At 43.4% G+C, this 15,547-nt stretch overlaps 1 protein-coding gene across 4 annotated transcripts in view; it reads right to left on the bottom strand.

The window, feature by feature from the left end:
• tjp2a (tight junction protein 2a (zona occludens 2)) overlaps positions 1 to 15,547 on the bottom strand; it is a 59,336-nt gene that overhangs the window by 13,572 nt on the left and 30,217 nt on the right. For 3 of the 4 annotated variants that reach the window (XM_083794264.1, XM_083794263.1, XM_083794261.1), the window contains 7 exons: positions 12,717 to 12,828; positions 5,217 to 5,347; positions 3,352 to 3,430; positions 2,518 to 2,668; positions 2,264 to 2,372; positions 1,449 to 1,668; positions 727 to 908 (listed from right to left, as the gene is read on the bottom strand). In XM_083794264.1, coding sequence (XP_083650390.1) covers positions 727 to 908; positions 1,449 to 1,668; positions 2,264 to 2,372; positions 2,518 to 2,668; positions 3,352 to 3,430; positions 5,217 to 5,347; positions 12,717 to 12,828 — 984 coding nt within the window. The remainder of the gene's footprint in view (positions 1 to 726; positions 909 to 1,448; positions 1,669 to 2,263; positions 2,373 to 2,517; positions 2,669 to 3,351; positions 3,431 to 5,216; positions 5,348 to 12,716; positions 12,829 to 15,547) is intronic. The other variant, XM_083794262.1, reaches the window with a different exon arrangement.

The following is a 15,547-nucleotide window of genomic DNA, read 5'->3' as shown; positions in this document are numbered from 1 at the left end:
AACCGAATCACTTCTGTTTTCACGTGACGCGGTACTACGATCCGATTGGTCCAACTCTAACTGAAACAATCTGGAACAACGCACTTCATCCTCTGTTCTAAAAGTATCGTAAGCCTACAAACTTATGACTGCTTGCCGTGGGTGTCTGTGTCGGGGGTACTGCTCGACTGCAGATGGATTGGGTGCTCTCAGTGTACAACACAGGCAGCCAGCGTGCTTCCTTGTTTACAAATGAAACCGGAAACGGAAGACCGCATTGCAGCTTCAGTGTCTCTCCAAACAAAATAGTACCTTTATAAATATACGTTAAAACACGAAAATAAAACCGCTTGAGTTTTTCTTATGTCATAAACTGTCAGAATCAGCTTTTGTTGCATTCGTTCATGTGCTAAAAGAGTGACTTTGAGAGCTGTTTCCCCGCTACAATGTAAGTCAATGGGCTCATTGGGCTGGTATTTTTATAAAGTTATTTTCTATAAAACTGCACAATGGAGCGAATTAACTCCTGGACTGGACTAGCTTGACCATAATAAGGTAAGAAAACAACCCAAACCTCCAAAAAAGTGGTCTTACCCTTTAAGTCAAGGTTACTTTCACTTAAAGACCACCCTCTCACCCCGGTTACTTTCACTTAAGACCACCCTCTCACCCGGTTACTTTCACTTAAAGACCACCCTCTCCCCCCGGTTACTTTCCCCTAAGACCACCCTCTCATGTTGGGCTCACCCTCTCGTAACACCACCCTCTCGTAGGCGGGGAAGCGCGTGGCAACGGGCGTGGCGGTCAGGTCCTCTCGACTCTTGCGCATGTCCTTCTTCTTCCGCTGGCCTCGGAGCCTCCAGAAGTCTCCTCGGTCGGTGCCGGCCGCTGCTCGCTGGGCGCTCTGGACGTTGGACATCTGCTCTGCCCTGTCGTACGCAACATGGAATGAGTCAAAAGTTAAAATATCAATACTGAAAATGTACTTAAAAGTACCAAAAGTGGAAAGTATTCATTGTGTAGAATGTCCCATTTCAAGTTTTCAAATCTGTATGAACATCTTTTGAAAATATCAGATCTACAAGCTCACAATGTGTCACATCGCAACGCACTGTGAGCTTGTAGATCGGCTATTTTTTAATGGCCGGAATGTACTGTATATACTCTGAAGTGGTTAATGTATGTTTTGTAATAATAATCAAAATCTACAAAGTGACTAAAGTTTTAAAATAAATGTAGTGGATTAAAGTACAATATTTGGATCTGAGATGTAGTGGAGTAGAAGTAGAAGTATTAAATACTGAAACTTGCACCATGGGTAACCTACTACTAATGTAGACATGGCTAACAAGCTAGCCGGCATTACCACAGTTGCACGCACACACACACACACACACACACACACACGCACACACACACACACACACACACACAAACACACACACACACACACACACAAACACACACACCTGCTCTTATTGGGGATGATTCCCTTCTCCAGCAGTGTGTTGTCCCTGTCCGTGCGGATGGCCAGCCAGTTGCCCAGCTTGCCGTCGTAGAGCGTGTCCGTGACCTTGAAGATCTGCCCCCGGCCGAACGGGAGGCTCTGCGGGACCTCCTTCTCGTACTCGAAGTGTGTCCGAATGAAGAAGGAGTCCCCTCTGCCCGAGGCCAGGATGTCCTTGTACACTAGGATTAGGATGCAGACACACACACACACACACACACACACACACACACACACACACACTCTGCCTGTTAGTATGCGTCTCACTTATAAGGCCTTACGACCTGGAGCTCATCTGTGTCACCTTATAGCTTTTAAGCACTTTAGCCATTATTTTAAACTTTAGCTGTTGAAAAATAGCAGATCTACAAGCTCATAGCTCGGCACTCAGAAGACATTCATTTTGTAGAATCTGGTCTCAATGGGTTAAATTACAGTTAAGGACCTTAAATGTAATTTAACCCATTCAAATATAATGTCTATGTATTTGCCAGCTAATCACTGTGTTTACTTATTTATATCCATATTCATACATTTTCCCTTAAAAAACCTGCACTATCCACATGTTTCACACAGATTTAATTTCTTTGCTAAATAGTTACTGTATCGATTTTAAATCATTGAATCGTATCGCCATAATGAGCCAATACAGTCCATGTATCGTATCGTCAACCAAGTATCCTGACACGTATCGTATCGCTGTTGAAATGTATCGCTACACCCCTATGTAATATGTACCATATTATTATGATTGTTACGATCACTGGGTTAAACTACCGTCAGGTTTGCTCTGAGCGAGGATGCTGACTTCTTCTCCCTTGGGAATCTCCAACAGGTACAGAACAGCATCCTCACGCACCATCCCTCTGAAGTCCATGTTGTTCACCTGCCACACACAGACACACACACACACACACACACACACACACACACACACACACACACACACACACACTTGAGAATTGTCATAACGACTGAATTGTAAGGTAAAGTTTACCTTCATGATCTGGACTCCACTGTTAAAGGGTTACCTTCATGATCTGGTCCCCTGTGCGGAGACCTTCTTGTTCGGCGGCGCTGTCCTCCTGAACTCCTGCCACGAAGATGCCCACGTCGTTGCCTCCCGCCAGCCTCAGACCCACACTATCCCCCTTCTGGAAACGCACCATCACCGTGTTGGCTCTAAACCACACGTCCAACAACAGAAAGAAACGCACCATCACTGTGTTGGTTCTGAACCACACGTTCAATAATAGCAAGAAATACTGTGAGAAAAAGCCATCGGCCCAGAGTTGAAAACATGTAAGTGTCGTGTGGAATCATGTAGGCATACATGTCGGGCGTTGACACTAAGGGTTGCCCACATGCCCCTGGCAGGTAAATTAAACTTTCAAGTAGGTGGAGTTTTCTTTCAGGTTGCCCAACCGGGCAAGTGCTTGTTTGAGGCCGGACAGAACCGTCTAACACCAGATATCTGTCTAAACACCTGAACGTGGCCAGAGCGCTCTGTCTTCTGAGGAATGTAAAATAAGAGCACTGTTTGTTTACCTATAATGTGCTGTTTTCACTGTTTCTACACTACACTATAAATATAAAATAACAAATGTGATGTGAACCCATAGTCATATTCATAGCTATGTACTGTAGGTATCTGGCATAAAAATTGAGGTATGACATTTTTTTATCACACAGCCCCAGAAAGATTAAACGGTAATTAAAATATTACCTATCATTTTATAATGTACAATTATACGTTTTACTAAGTATAGGGTGTAAGTGTTTAAACTGAAGTTTTCTGAGGCACCTAGTCTGGACTAGGCACCCACTTTGAGAAGCCCCGGTGTACAGTAAGTAACTATACAAACCCATAGATTTCCTGGTCTTCTGTGCTGGGTTTCAGAGGAACCCTGGGGGGAGCGTGAACTCTGGGAGCCACAGTCACTGCTGGAAAGGAATAAGGAAGACGGTATATCTATTATCAGTGTTACTTTTGAGAGAATGACACGACCGCAATGCAAATAAGCACAATGCAAATTGTATCGCAGCTTTGTGTGCAGTTCTGGTCGCAAAGTCACGCATGTGGAGCATGCAGGTGCCGTTTACACCTGTGCTTTCTGACCGCGATAAGTCACCGACATTACCCGTGTCTTCAACCCAGCTGGGTGGGTGTGTGACTACTGGTCAAACACAGCGGGGTTTTCCTACAAGCAGCATTCTGTCACGCTGTTGAAAGTTAAACTAAAAAAGCCCTTTTCTGTATCGCATCGAACAAGGGAAAGCAACAACACCACGGACACACTTGGATTATCTCTGGCTCTCTCTCAACAACACCACAGAACAACGCGGAAACTACACGGTCGGTCAGTGGCCAAAGACACATCACTGTTGTGTGCAACTGTGCATGTCTCACTCGGACACACGATATTCACAGAGAAACAACAACACGGACCGCACCTTTTGTGGTTTGAAAACCAATGTGTACACCATTGGAGTAGTCAAGATCTCAAGGCACACCTGTATTCATAGAAAAGAAATGAGCCGCTGTATTTATATTTATATCACCCAAATGTCACGCTGTGACACGTGAGCTTGTTGATCTGCTGATTTGTCAATTTGTCTGGAAAAATATCGAATATTTGTGCCTACTGCCTATAATAACGGCAGGTTGAAAGTGGTTCAAATGGTATTTCTCCAGGGTATAGAATTTGCATCTGTATTGGGAAATGATTGCACACAAAGTACTGGTATAGCCAATTATGAGATAATTCATTCACATTTTGCAACCCATTTTTTCACCCAGTGTAAATGATCGAATGTAATCCTGGGCGCTACACTACAACCTAGGGAAAGCAACGGACCGACCTCATGCTACCTTCTATGCATGAGGAGTCTAAGCCACTTCTTTTCCCCCGGAAGGGGAGAGTTTCCCCGGCTGGACGTAGCGCGTGGAAGGAACATGTCATTCCAACCAGTTCCTTTCCCCTCCATCAGGCTGATGGAGCGCCCGGTGTCTAAACTGAGGGATTACTGCCTATTTTTTGTGACGGTACCTATACCTACCCTAGTGGACACGGGGAGAACAAGGCCCTTTCGCCAACCCCACCTAGGGTATGGGTGCTGATGACGTGGAGGAGAGAACAAGCCCCCAGCGCCCACATCGTCTCCAAAATTCCAAGGCACACCTGGCCTTGTTTCATGGTATACTAGTGTGCCCCGTCACACCGTTTGGGAACCGGATAATGTTTAAGCCACTTTGTTGGTACCTTAAACAGACATGGTACCCTAAAGTTTAAACAGACATACATGCATACATACTGTACATAGTGAGGGTATACACATTGCTGGTCCTTGGAGTGACCACTCAAAAAAACAAAACACGTCAACTCAATTTCATTATAACCAAGATATTCGATTAAAAAAAAAAGACAGCTGAAGCCACTACGACCGAAAATGTCCCATGAAAACGCCTAGCCTAGCCACCCAAACAGCTCTGCTCTGGAAGAGGAATTCCGAGACCCAGCACAGCTGATTTTTATGTTTTGATTAGGCGTTCCATCATGCTCCTTTAAGCACGGCTAGGTCTATTTCAACCAATGAGATCGCTTCCTCGAAACGACCTGTTGTATCAGATATATTTACAGTACAAACATTAAGTACAAAGTATATCATAAATATCCTTATAGTTATGAAAACATTTTGCCACGTAATTGCTGTGCTTTCATTCACATACCTGGGGGCGTTTCTGGACGAGGCTCCTCCCTATCTGCCACAACGGGGGGCGGGTCTTCGACGGCTCTGTCTGGAATTCGGAATGGAGTTGGCATGGCGCCCATTTTAGCCAGCCTGCTGGGTGGGTCATCCCTGTTAACATTACAACAGCATGGTTAATGGTCATTTGTCCTACCTAATAACATTATTTAAGTAGGTTCCATTATAGTGGGACCAATAAATACTATAGTGCAACATTATTGCATTGCTTATAAGAAAACCTTCTTGAAACAGAATAGTGTTATAGCTAACTAAACAAACTGACAGATTCAAACCTTTTTTATTTGGTAGATCACCATCTGCAAAGATGCTACATGATCCAAAAGTCAGATTTGACTTAGAACTGACTTGCATATTCTTGCATAAAGTGTTAGTCTTACTTCAGATAAATATACTTCACAGATACACATTTATGAAGAAATAGCCTAGTAGTACAGATCTGTTATTGGCTGACTCACAGCTAAGCGTTGAGTGTGAATGTCTTGTAATGTCTGATGTCTGTGTATTTATCACAGGCTGTCTGGCACATTTGTCCACCAGAGGGTGCTAGGGCTCAACTATGCACACTTTACTGTTGTCTATATGTTGATTAGGACTTAATAAACACGACGTTCATTTAGTTTTGACTCAATTTATTCACCATACACCGGCTCAACATGTAAACAAATTGTCTTTTCTTTTTCCTTTACATTTAGGCTGGATTCCATAGTCCTTCATTCACAGAGTGCTCTCAAGAGCACTAGAGGTGATGCTCCCTTTTTAGTCAGACAGTCAGCGAGTTGGGCTTTCGTGACTGACCAGAGCACCTTTTTGATCGTTTTACTCTGAATGAGCTCTTTGATGCCGCTTATGTCTAACCGAAGTCTCTTCTCTGTGACCTGTTTAGTGGTTTTAAGGGCATCGTAAAGGGAGTGATTGTCAGTCACACAAACCAACACGGGAGCATTCAATTCGGCAGTCCCAGTAGTGAGCTCAGAAAAGAGGGTGGCAAGGAAAATTGCTTTGTCTATTGACTCTATTCCATCCGACATAGCAAGAGTCTCTCCCGCAAGTGTGCTCCGCACTACACGTCTGATAATCTTCGATTGCCAACAGAGAGGAGAAAACTTTCCGCTTTCCCCCATGAGTGTGATCAATGTCCCCCCTTGTGTACCTCCATCTGGCAAGTTCCCCAGCGAGGGGTGCATACTTAGTTTAGACTAGTCATTGGTTAGACATGGGTTAAGGTTAGGTTTAGGTGTGCTGCCCCGTGGGAGGTTAGGTTTAGGGTGAGGGTTTGAGATAGGTTGTAGTTGTAGGACTAATGACTGGTCTAACCAATGACTAGTCTAAACCAAAAACTGTCTAAACTAAGTACTGCACCCCCCCAGCGAAGCATCACTGAAAACAGTCAAGTTCAAAGCATCATTCTTACACAAATGCTGAAATTTCAGAGTAACCTTTTCAGCTTTAAGTTTACGAATCACCTTATTTGCATCATGAATGGACGGTACAGTAGCATTTTTTTAGAATGGATGCCAAAATACAGGCATCAAACATAACATCAGGTCTGGTTTGCCTTGCAACCCAAAGAACTTGTCCTATTTTTGATCTCAGCTGCTCTTTCTGTTTCACTAAGAGCTGAATCTCTTTGTATAGCACGTGCTGGCTGCATGTGGATGAGTTGCATGTTGTCAATATAGCTCTGCTGATGCATCTCTATGACACCATTTACAGTGACAATATCCAGTCCCACATAGCAGAAATTCCCATGTTCCTCACGTCCCACATGGAACGCAGACTTCAGTCGAGGAATCACATCAGTTACAAAGTGTTGCGAGCCAGCCCAGAGAAAATCATCTACATGACATGCCAGTACACCTTTAACTTTGCATTGGTCATCTAACCAATAAAAGACTGCAGGATCCACTTGTGACACTTTACCACCTGTGCTCAGCATGATTTATTTTTACCCTCCTGTGGCTTTGCCTGCCGCGAGCGGGGTTGAGGCATATTGGAGGGTAATCCCTCCTGGACGCTATTGGCGAAACACCTAAGTTAAGGGGTCCCCCCCATGTAGCCCACCCTGACCACTAATCATTGGTCAGGGGCATTACAGTCACATCTAGCTTGGTGACTCCCTCAATGACCCCATGAGGTCAAAGGGAATTACATATGTATTCCATGTGAATAACACAGTTATGCAGTGTGATGTGTTGTGAGCTTGCAGATCACTTGTTTGGTGTAGATTCATTTTCAAATTGGCATGTGTACGGAAAGGAAATACAAAGGAAAGGAAAATGCAATGTGATTTGCTTTTGCTTCAACTCTAGGTGTGCTCATTCTATGACCAAATGAAAAAGCAAATAGCATTGCATTATCATTTTCAAATAGTAGGCCTACACACGCCAATTTGAAAATGTAAATGCTATGTCAGGGGTCCTCAACTAGAAATTATGAAGGTCCACAAATATTTTTTGAATAAGACCGAGGTCCGGTCCCATGCGCGGCGTCCATCGGAGAGCGGGGCTCTATGCCCGTTTAGTATGGTCAAGCCAAGCTTATACAAATCAGATCCCCTTCCAACCAACCAATAATGGGGTGCAGAGTGCAGGCCCGGAGTGGAACTCCAAATCCAAATCACACTTTGGGGGCCCTTGGGGGACATTTTGGGGGCCTTTGCAGCAATTTCACATGAGAAATGTACCATCTGATGTTATTTATATTATTAACTTCTTCCCTCCATTAACATAAGACACACAATGTATAGTTGTGCTGCAGCAACACTGCCTCAATTGAATTGAAATTGACTGTGGCTGGCCTGGCCTGAGCTTTTTTTTTTTTTTGCCTAGGGTCCGCAGAGAGGTGGTCCGCGGTCCGGTCGTGGACCGTGGTCCGCCAGTTGAGTACCCCTGTGCTATGTTATTTGCTTTTGCTTTTTCATTCTGTCATAGAATGACCACACCTGGAGATGAAATGTAAATGCTATTGCATTATATTTTCACTTAAATGCGTTCATTATCTGAAGGTTAAAAAGCATTTCTCTTATTTCAATTGACTTTTCATATTTGCCATTTCATTTGAATTGTGGCAATATTGTGAAAATAGCCAATCTACAAGCTCGTTGTGAACTTGTAGATCGGCTATTTTCACAATTGTTGATTTAATAATCTGGCCAACCAGTTTTTTATAGCATGCTTTGCTGATTTTGAATGTTTTGATGCAGTAATGGTATTTTTTCTTTTAGAGCCTTTGAGGTATTATAAAAGTCTTAAAAGTCCTTAAATTGTCACTGACAGTGAAGTGACACCGCCAAATCATGTGGGGACCCACATGTTGAGAACGAATTATTTATTGGGACATCGTAGGGTGACCAGATCCAAACTGTTCATTTGAGGGACAGAAGTATCACATGTGTGGGACGGGGACCCCGTCCCACTTATCCCACACAAGCCATACTGGAGTACCGGGTTAGCAACTTATTACATGAGTTGCTATTAATAGCCTTGATGTCATATTCGACCATAGGCCCAATATTGGCTATCATAAAAATCATGCTATATTTTTATGCTATTTTAATATGCTTAAAACACTTGCAGGGAGAGACAATGAGAGAGCAGAAGGCCAACTATTATGGGACTAACTAGCATTTGAACATTAATGCAATTGCCTGCCAGTCACAATGTGGGACAGGGTCTCAATTTGTGGGACGCCTGAAAAGTCTTGGAAATAAGGGACTGTCCCACGCAAAGAGGGACATCTGGTCACCCTAGGACAGAGCCGAAGAGTTTGATCAATCCTCAAGCGCCCCCCCCACCCCCCCCCTGCACGCAAATCTGCGAGAAATGCCACGATTGCACTGTAGTGTAGTTGGAAATCGTCATTTTACTGTCTACAATTTTTGGGGCAAGAGAGAGAAGAGAACAGCGCGCGCCGACACACACACACACACACACACACACACACACACTGACACAATACAGATTCTGACAGGACTCTCGCATGAAGTCTCATCATCGCATGCTTTGTCATAATTTGCGTGACGGCGGCGGCGATTCGCGAAGCATGGTTAAAATAAACAGATCTACAAGCTTACATCGTGTACCATACGGTACATACCATTCCGTGTCGACAGCTTGTACATCTGTTATGCTGCGCTGCGCAAACAATAAAAGTGACTGGTTATTTAATTAGCTCTCTTCTGTTTAAATGTACTAATATTAAAATGTATGGTTATATATACTATTATATTATTATTATACTATTATATTATAATATATAATTGGTTAGTATAGATGAAATATAGGAGGGGCTCAATAAGCATGGAAACTAAAGGGATGGAGGGTAGAGGAATGGAGTTAATCAATGATAATATTTTATTTGTGGATATTAATTATATATTTCCCCTCAAATATCTTAGTTTTACCAACATTGTTAATGTGAAATAGTTTAAAATATGCTTATTTATTTAAATTGTGATAATTGCTATAGCTATTGGATGGTCTGATGGTACCAGACAGACAGGGGACATAAAGACGAAATGATGCCCAGGTAGAAGGCTTCATGACTGGGGTTGACTGGGCGGAGTGACTGGTCTTGACATCGCGGATCGTCAGACTCTGCCAAAACGGAACAGTTACCCTTTAAAAAAACACCTCCATTCAGTTTCATTGTAACTGAGATTTTCGATCATAATTCATCATTTTTTAATACCGTATTTAGCTATAACGAGCGCAAACGTTCGATGCTAATTGACAGTGCTAGTATGCTACTACCATAGAGAGCGCAGGGGAAACAATGGCCGCTACTCTCAGGCAAGAGGCGATTAGACCCCATACCTCCCAGAGAAATCCCATAGCCTGGCTCGGCCAATGATTGAACGACTCATTAGAATACAAGTTGGAATTAGAATAGAAGTTGGAATGATGGACAGGGGCCGAGGCCAATCCGCTGCGGGGGAGCCCCGGGGCCAGCCAATCACGGGACGGGGCGTCTACCTAGTCAACTTAGAAATCTCCCTCCCCTAGCTCCCGCTATTAAGGACTTTAGCTCTACATAGAACACTTTCATCTCTTTTCATAAAAGTTACAGTATGTTATCATCACAGGCATTGTGCTCCATTTCAGTTTGTGTTGCATCATTTTGAGTGACTAATGTATGTGCTCCCTCTCCTGCATCGGACTCTCTGTCACTTTCCTGTTTGTTGTCTGTGTTTCGTTCAGTAAATGAGCTAGCTGTGGCTTTGTTCACCACACCTGTGTTTTCACTATCTGCTGCTTGGTTCTGTACAATTGTCTCACCGTTTGTGTCATTGAGAACCTCATCTTGAACACGTGTGTGTATCTTATTATTTAAGGCTTAAGTGATGTACTCTTAACAAGGATACCACCATGCCTTACAAATACAACAGCCCCATCCTGACCAATAACTACCCCTGGTCCTGTCTCATAGTTTTCATCTGTGGGTCTGAGCTGCTTACGTAGTGCTCTCCTTATCCTCTCTGAACATATTCAGCTTCAGTGAAAGCTTTCCTAGAAGCATGCGACACTGATATGTGTTGCCCTACCCTTGCACTTACTGTAGTGCCTTCTAGTGCAGGTAGTTTATCAATTCGGTGAGAGTCTGAATATGTCCGTTGCTCCAGGGACTGTATCCTGCTGTTGTCCTCGTCTCGATGTTGAAGTTTTCCGCCATATCTCTGAACTCTGCGTTATTGAACTCTCCACCGTTGTCGCTGTACAGAATCCGAGGGGGACCGTGAACACTTATCCATGTGTGGATAAGGGAGTTGACTATTTCAGAGGCTTTCTTCGTTTTCACAATACTTCCTGCGCTGAAGCGTGTGAATTGGTCAATCACATGTAGATACCATACTCCTGGCTCCAACTCGTACAGGTCCACCGCCACCGTTTCATTATACTCTGAAGCTACAGCAACAGCTGGCTTCGGCTTTGTTTTGCTAGTGAAAATAGTGAGGCAGTCCTTGTCTTAGTTTCCCCGAGCTCTGGATTAGCCTCTGCAGCCTGTCTGTAGATGCGTGGCCAAACTGTTTGTGTAGCTTGAGAAGGACTTTGCGCTTTTCGGCTGAAGACATGTTTTCTGTCAGGACTTCATCTTCAGTCGCTGCAAGTATCACGTCATCTTTCATTCGCTGTGTTGTGTTGTCTTTGTCTCTTATGTCCACACAGTAGTGTCCTGAGCTAGTGAACTCAAGAGGAATCTGCTGCTTAAACATTACTGCTCTGTCATTCTCCATGTCTAAAACAGTTCCTGCCTTCTTCAGTGAAGATTTACTCAGTAACAGTGGAATGTCAGCATTGACCACTTCTGTCTCAATGTGACATTTTGTGTGTCCTATTTTGGCAGGTAGTTTCACTTTTCTGGTGGAATATACAAAGTTGCCATCTCCAAAACGAAATGGTCTGGAACTGGAATTTTCTGTCTTCATCATTTTGTCTGCCTGCTCTTGACTAAGACCATTAACATAACTGTCAAGCCATTTCTCCGCACATACAGTACGAGTGCATGCAGTGTCTATGATGGCGAATCCCACTGATTCAGTTATGAAAATCTCTGCGTCAGACATGGGGTTATTTGTCAACAACGTGACGTTAACTTCATCTACATTTTCGTCTTCAGTTAATCTTACTTGTTCGTACTTCTTGTTCGGACAGTCCTTGGCCCAATGAAATGTGCTTTGACACAGCACATCTTGACCGTTTACCGAACTTATCCAATGGGTTGGTGCCCGGCAACAATGTCCTTTCACTCCTTTGTTGAAATGTCGTGTTCCGTCTTCCTTGTCGTTGTTCAGTGAAGAAAGCTGCATCCTGGTTTAGGTGTATCCCGTGTGACGAACCTGGCGCCGTCTTCCCTCCAAAAATAAGGGCCGATCCGATACCGATACAGTATCGGGATATCTCTAATGGTGATACATCGTATCGCTGTTAAAATGTATCCTTACACCCCTACTAGCTACTAATGCCTGTAGACCAGTGGTTCACAAACATTCTTGGCTCAGGTCACCCCTGTAAATAACCTTTTCATCCACGATAGCCCAGAATTAAAATACTGTTACAGTACATTATAGCACCTTTTGTCATATTAATGGCACGTACAAATGTACATATGTACAGTATGTCTCGACTTGGTGTACTGTAGGCTGAAAAAGAATATGATCACAGTATTTCTGAGGCACCTTTGGACTCACAGAACCCACTGTGAAAAGCCCCGGCTCGCTGTAGTGTAGATCATCAATTCTCAAAGTCCGGGAACCCCACTTGTAGCAGATCTACTAGCTCAGAGTGCGTCACCGCGCTATGATCTTGTAGATCTGCCATTTATTTAAAAAAACTTGATATTTCTTTTTACTCAGCAATCGTTGTTTCTGGGGGGTCTCTGGAACAACACATTTTCAGATGGGGCTCCGCGGCCAAACATGTATATACATTTTGGCTGGCTGTAAGGTGGTGCTATGGCTTACCTGGGCTTGTCTCTGAGCCTCTCGTTGGAGGAATGGGAAGACAGGTCAGAATGGTGAGCCCGCCGTTCGTCCCCCGGCGAGTAGGAGCGGTACGACTCGATCTCTGAGATATCTACAAAACACATCATCATCGTTAACACGTTAGGACAAATTAAAGGAGAGTTCCAACTCGTTTCATGTAATGTAATACGATGACGATAATCCATTGATCACTGGAAATTTGCAGAAGAAATAAATCCATTTTGAGCGTTTCTCAGCCTTTTAACCGCATGGCCGGTCAAACGCTAGATCTCTTCTTCAATCGCACAAAAAATATTATTTTGTGTTTACATCCGTTGTGGGATAGAAATCCACAAAGTGTTGTGACTCTGTCGCTTCCTGCTTATACGCTCCATGGCGTTTGACCGGTTTGAGCCCGCCTACCTTACCTAAGGCTGCAGCGCCCAGTATATATTGTATTTTTTTGTCACATTATCATCAGAAAAAAAACGGGTTGTCCGGAAATCTCCTTCATGATAAAGTAGCACCATTTTCTCTGTCTCATAGGTCTGTGGGCAGTTCAGAACCCCGTCTTCCAGTGACATCATCTTTAAGCTTTTCTTTTAACAATTTTATTATCGCCATTAACCTTTCAGGAATAGAAAACCTGCAGTTTCTATAATTCCCCATCGATGATGTCACTGGAAGACGGGTTTCTGCTAAGCCGTGGGTACACAGCTAAAAAAAACAAGTGGATTCTATTGACAAATGACTGAGATGCTCCCATCAGTGTTTTTGAGTGGTACTAGCCACTATGTGACTTTGTGTGTATGTGAGCACGGAAGTACCACGCCAATACTGCTGGATGGCACTGTTCTGCAGCAGTACAGTACAGTACAGTACAGTACAGTACAGTACAGTACAGTACAGTACAGTACAGTACAGTACAGTACAGTACAGTACAGTACAACTCACTTCAGACAGATCTGATTTTTAGGTTTTCACCCATATACACTCTTCATCAGAATGAAGGTTTAATAAAAACCTGATTGGAGCGAGTCATTTTTAATGTGCGATCAAACTTTCGTATGTCCTGCAACCGGTGTCGATTTATACATTTTAAATAAAATATTAAATAATTGTATACATTTTAAAACGAAACAAACACAAAGAAATTCTATAAATAAAGAAATAAATAATAATTAGTGGTGAAAATAGCACGATAGATAAGCTCGCAATGCAGCGCTGTGTTGTGCACTTGTAGAGCTGTTATTTTCACTGGTTGGGTCCCGGGCAAACGTATAATCTCTCTGTTGGGTCTCGACCTGAAAAGTTTGGGAACACCTGTGCTTCTGGAGACCAAGGGTCATGATGATACTCACTCAATACAAACACACTTCTGTAGCAATGCAATTATGACATGTTCAGGACAGGATACCAATTTCATTCAATCACAAGAGAGAGAGAAGACACAGGATAAACAAGTGGATTTGAATGTGATGACTAAAAAAGGAGGAGACAAAACTGGAACCGGAACACTATACAATAATGCACAGAGAATAAGAGAATACCGATGATACTAATTAAGGCTCTGTTCCAATACAGTGGTTTTCAAAGGATCCCCATAACTCTGAGTGTGTACAAATGGAAGCAAGGGCACATTTGGTTGTATTTGTACACTCTCAGTTACAGACCCGTACAGGAACATTTGGAACCCACTCAAGGACACTTTGAAACCCACTGGTGTAGCAGAGTGTTTCCAGTGAGCGAGCAGCACCCTGACCAGAATGGAACAGAGCCTTCATTCATTAGTATCATCGTTAACACCTGTGAAAATGGCGTGTGTGCACAGAGCCCAAGGAACCCGCTAAATAGGGTTCTTGGCTGGATGAAATTGGCAACCCACCTGAAAACATAATATCCCGTTTACCAAAAAGCTGGAGAGACGATATGGAAGAGATCACTTTCAACGCGATTCGCCAATCAAAAACTCCATCCAAATTCCCAGCACATCATGTTCCAACACGTCACTCACATTCGACATGTTTACGGATCGTCATCGCGTGACAGGTTTAGGCATGCAAGTGCACACGAAAGTGAAGCGGACGTTTTAGACATTTTGAATGCGTTTTAGAGGGAAAAATGCTATCGCAATTGACGTGAACTACATTAGGCACTAGGCATTTTTGCCAAGATGTGTGGACCATAAAATAATTAAATATCCAACGGCTGGATTATGAGTGTGGATTATTATTCAAAGGCCAGCAAGCAGAGACCCTGACACACACACACACACACACAGTGTCCCTAAACCACATGAAGTGGGTCAAACGTACGCCTGCAGAGCATAAGGTACTGGTTCCCAAACTCTGGGTCGGGACCCATTTGTGGGTCGCGGACACATTGTTATGGGTCGCCTTATTTTTGGGTTTCCTAAATTTGGTTTTTAATTATTATTATTTATTTTATCTTTGGCAGGCTTATTTCCCTATTTTGGCCATTTTCATTTCCGCGTTACCAGCCTGGAGACCCCCATTGTAAGGATCGGCTATCATTAGCATTAGCTCACCGTTTACCTTTCCCCAGAAACATTTACATGTCGGGAGCGATGCAAGACAAAATCACAAATGATATTCGAACCTCGAATGAATCAGGATTACATGGACAGCGAACGTAGATGCAGAGTTATGAGACTTTGAAAATCCTCCTTTGACTTGATGTAAATGGGGGCTGTGTGCATAAATCCTGGTGCCTGGGGTGACAGGGGCGTTGCCTAGCAAAAGCAGATTTTCAGCTCAACCGCTTCATATTATGGTGAACATGTTCGTACTTAGCAGATAACGCCCCATAGC

This window comes from Protomyctophum parallelum, assembly GCF_964188405.1.
Source record: "Protomyctophum parallelum genome assembly, chromosome: 21".
NCBI classification, from domain to species: domain Eukaryota; kingdom Metazoa; phylum Chordata; class Actinopteri; order Myctophiformes; family Myctophidae; genus Protomyctophum; species Protomyctophum parallelum.
The sequence above is the reverse complement of the archived record's forward strand: the minus strand, read 5'-3'. Positions and strand labels throughout refer to the sequence as shown.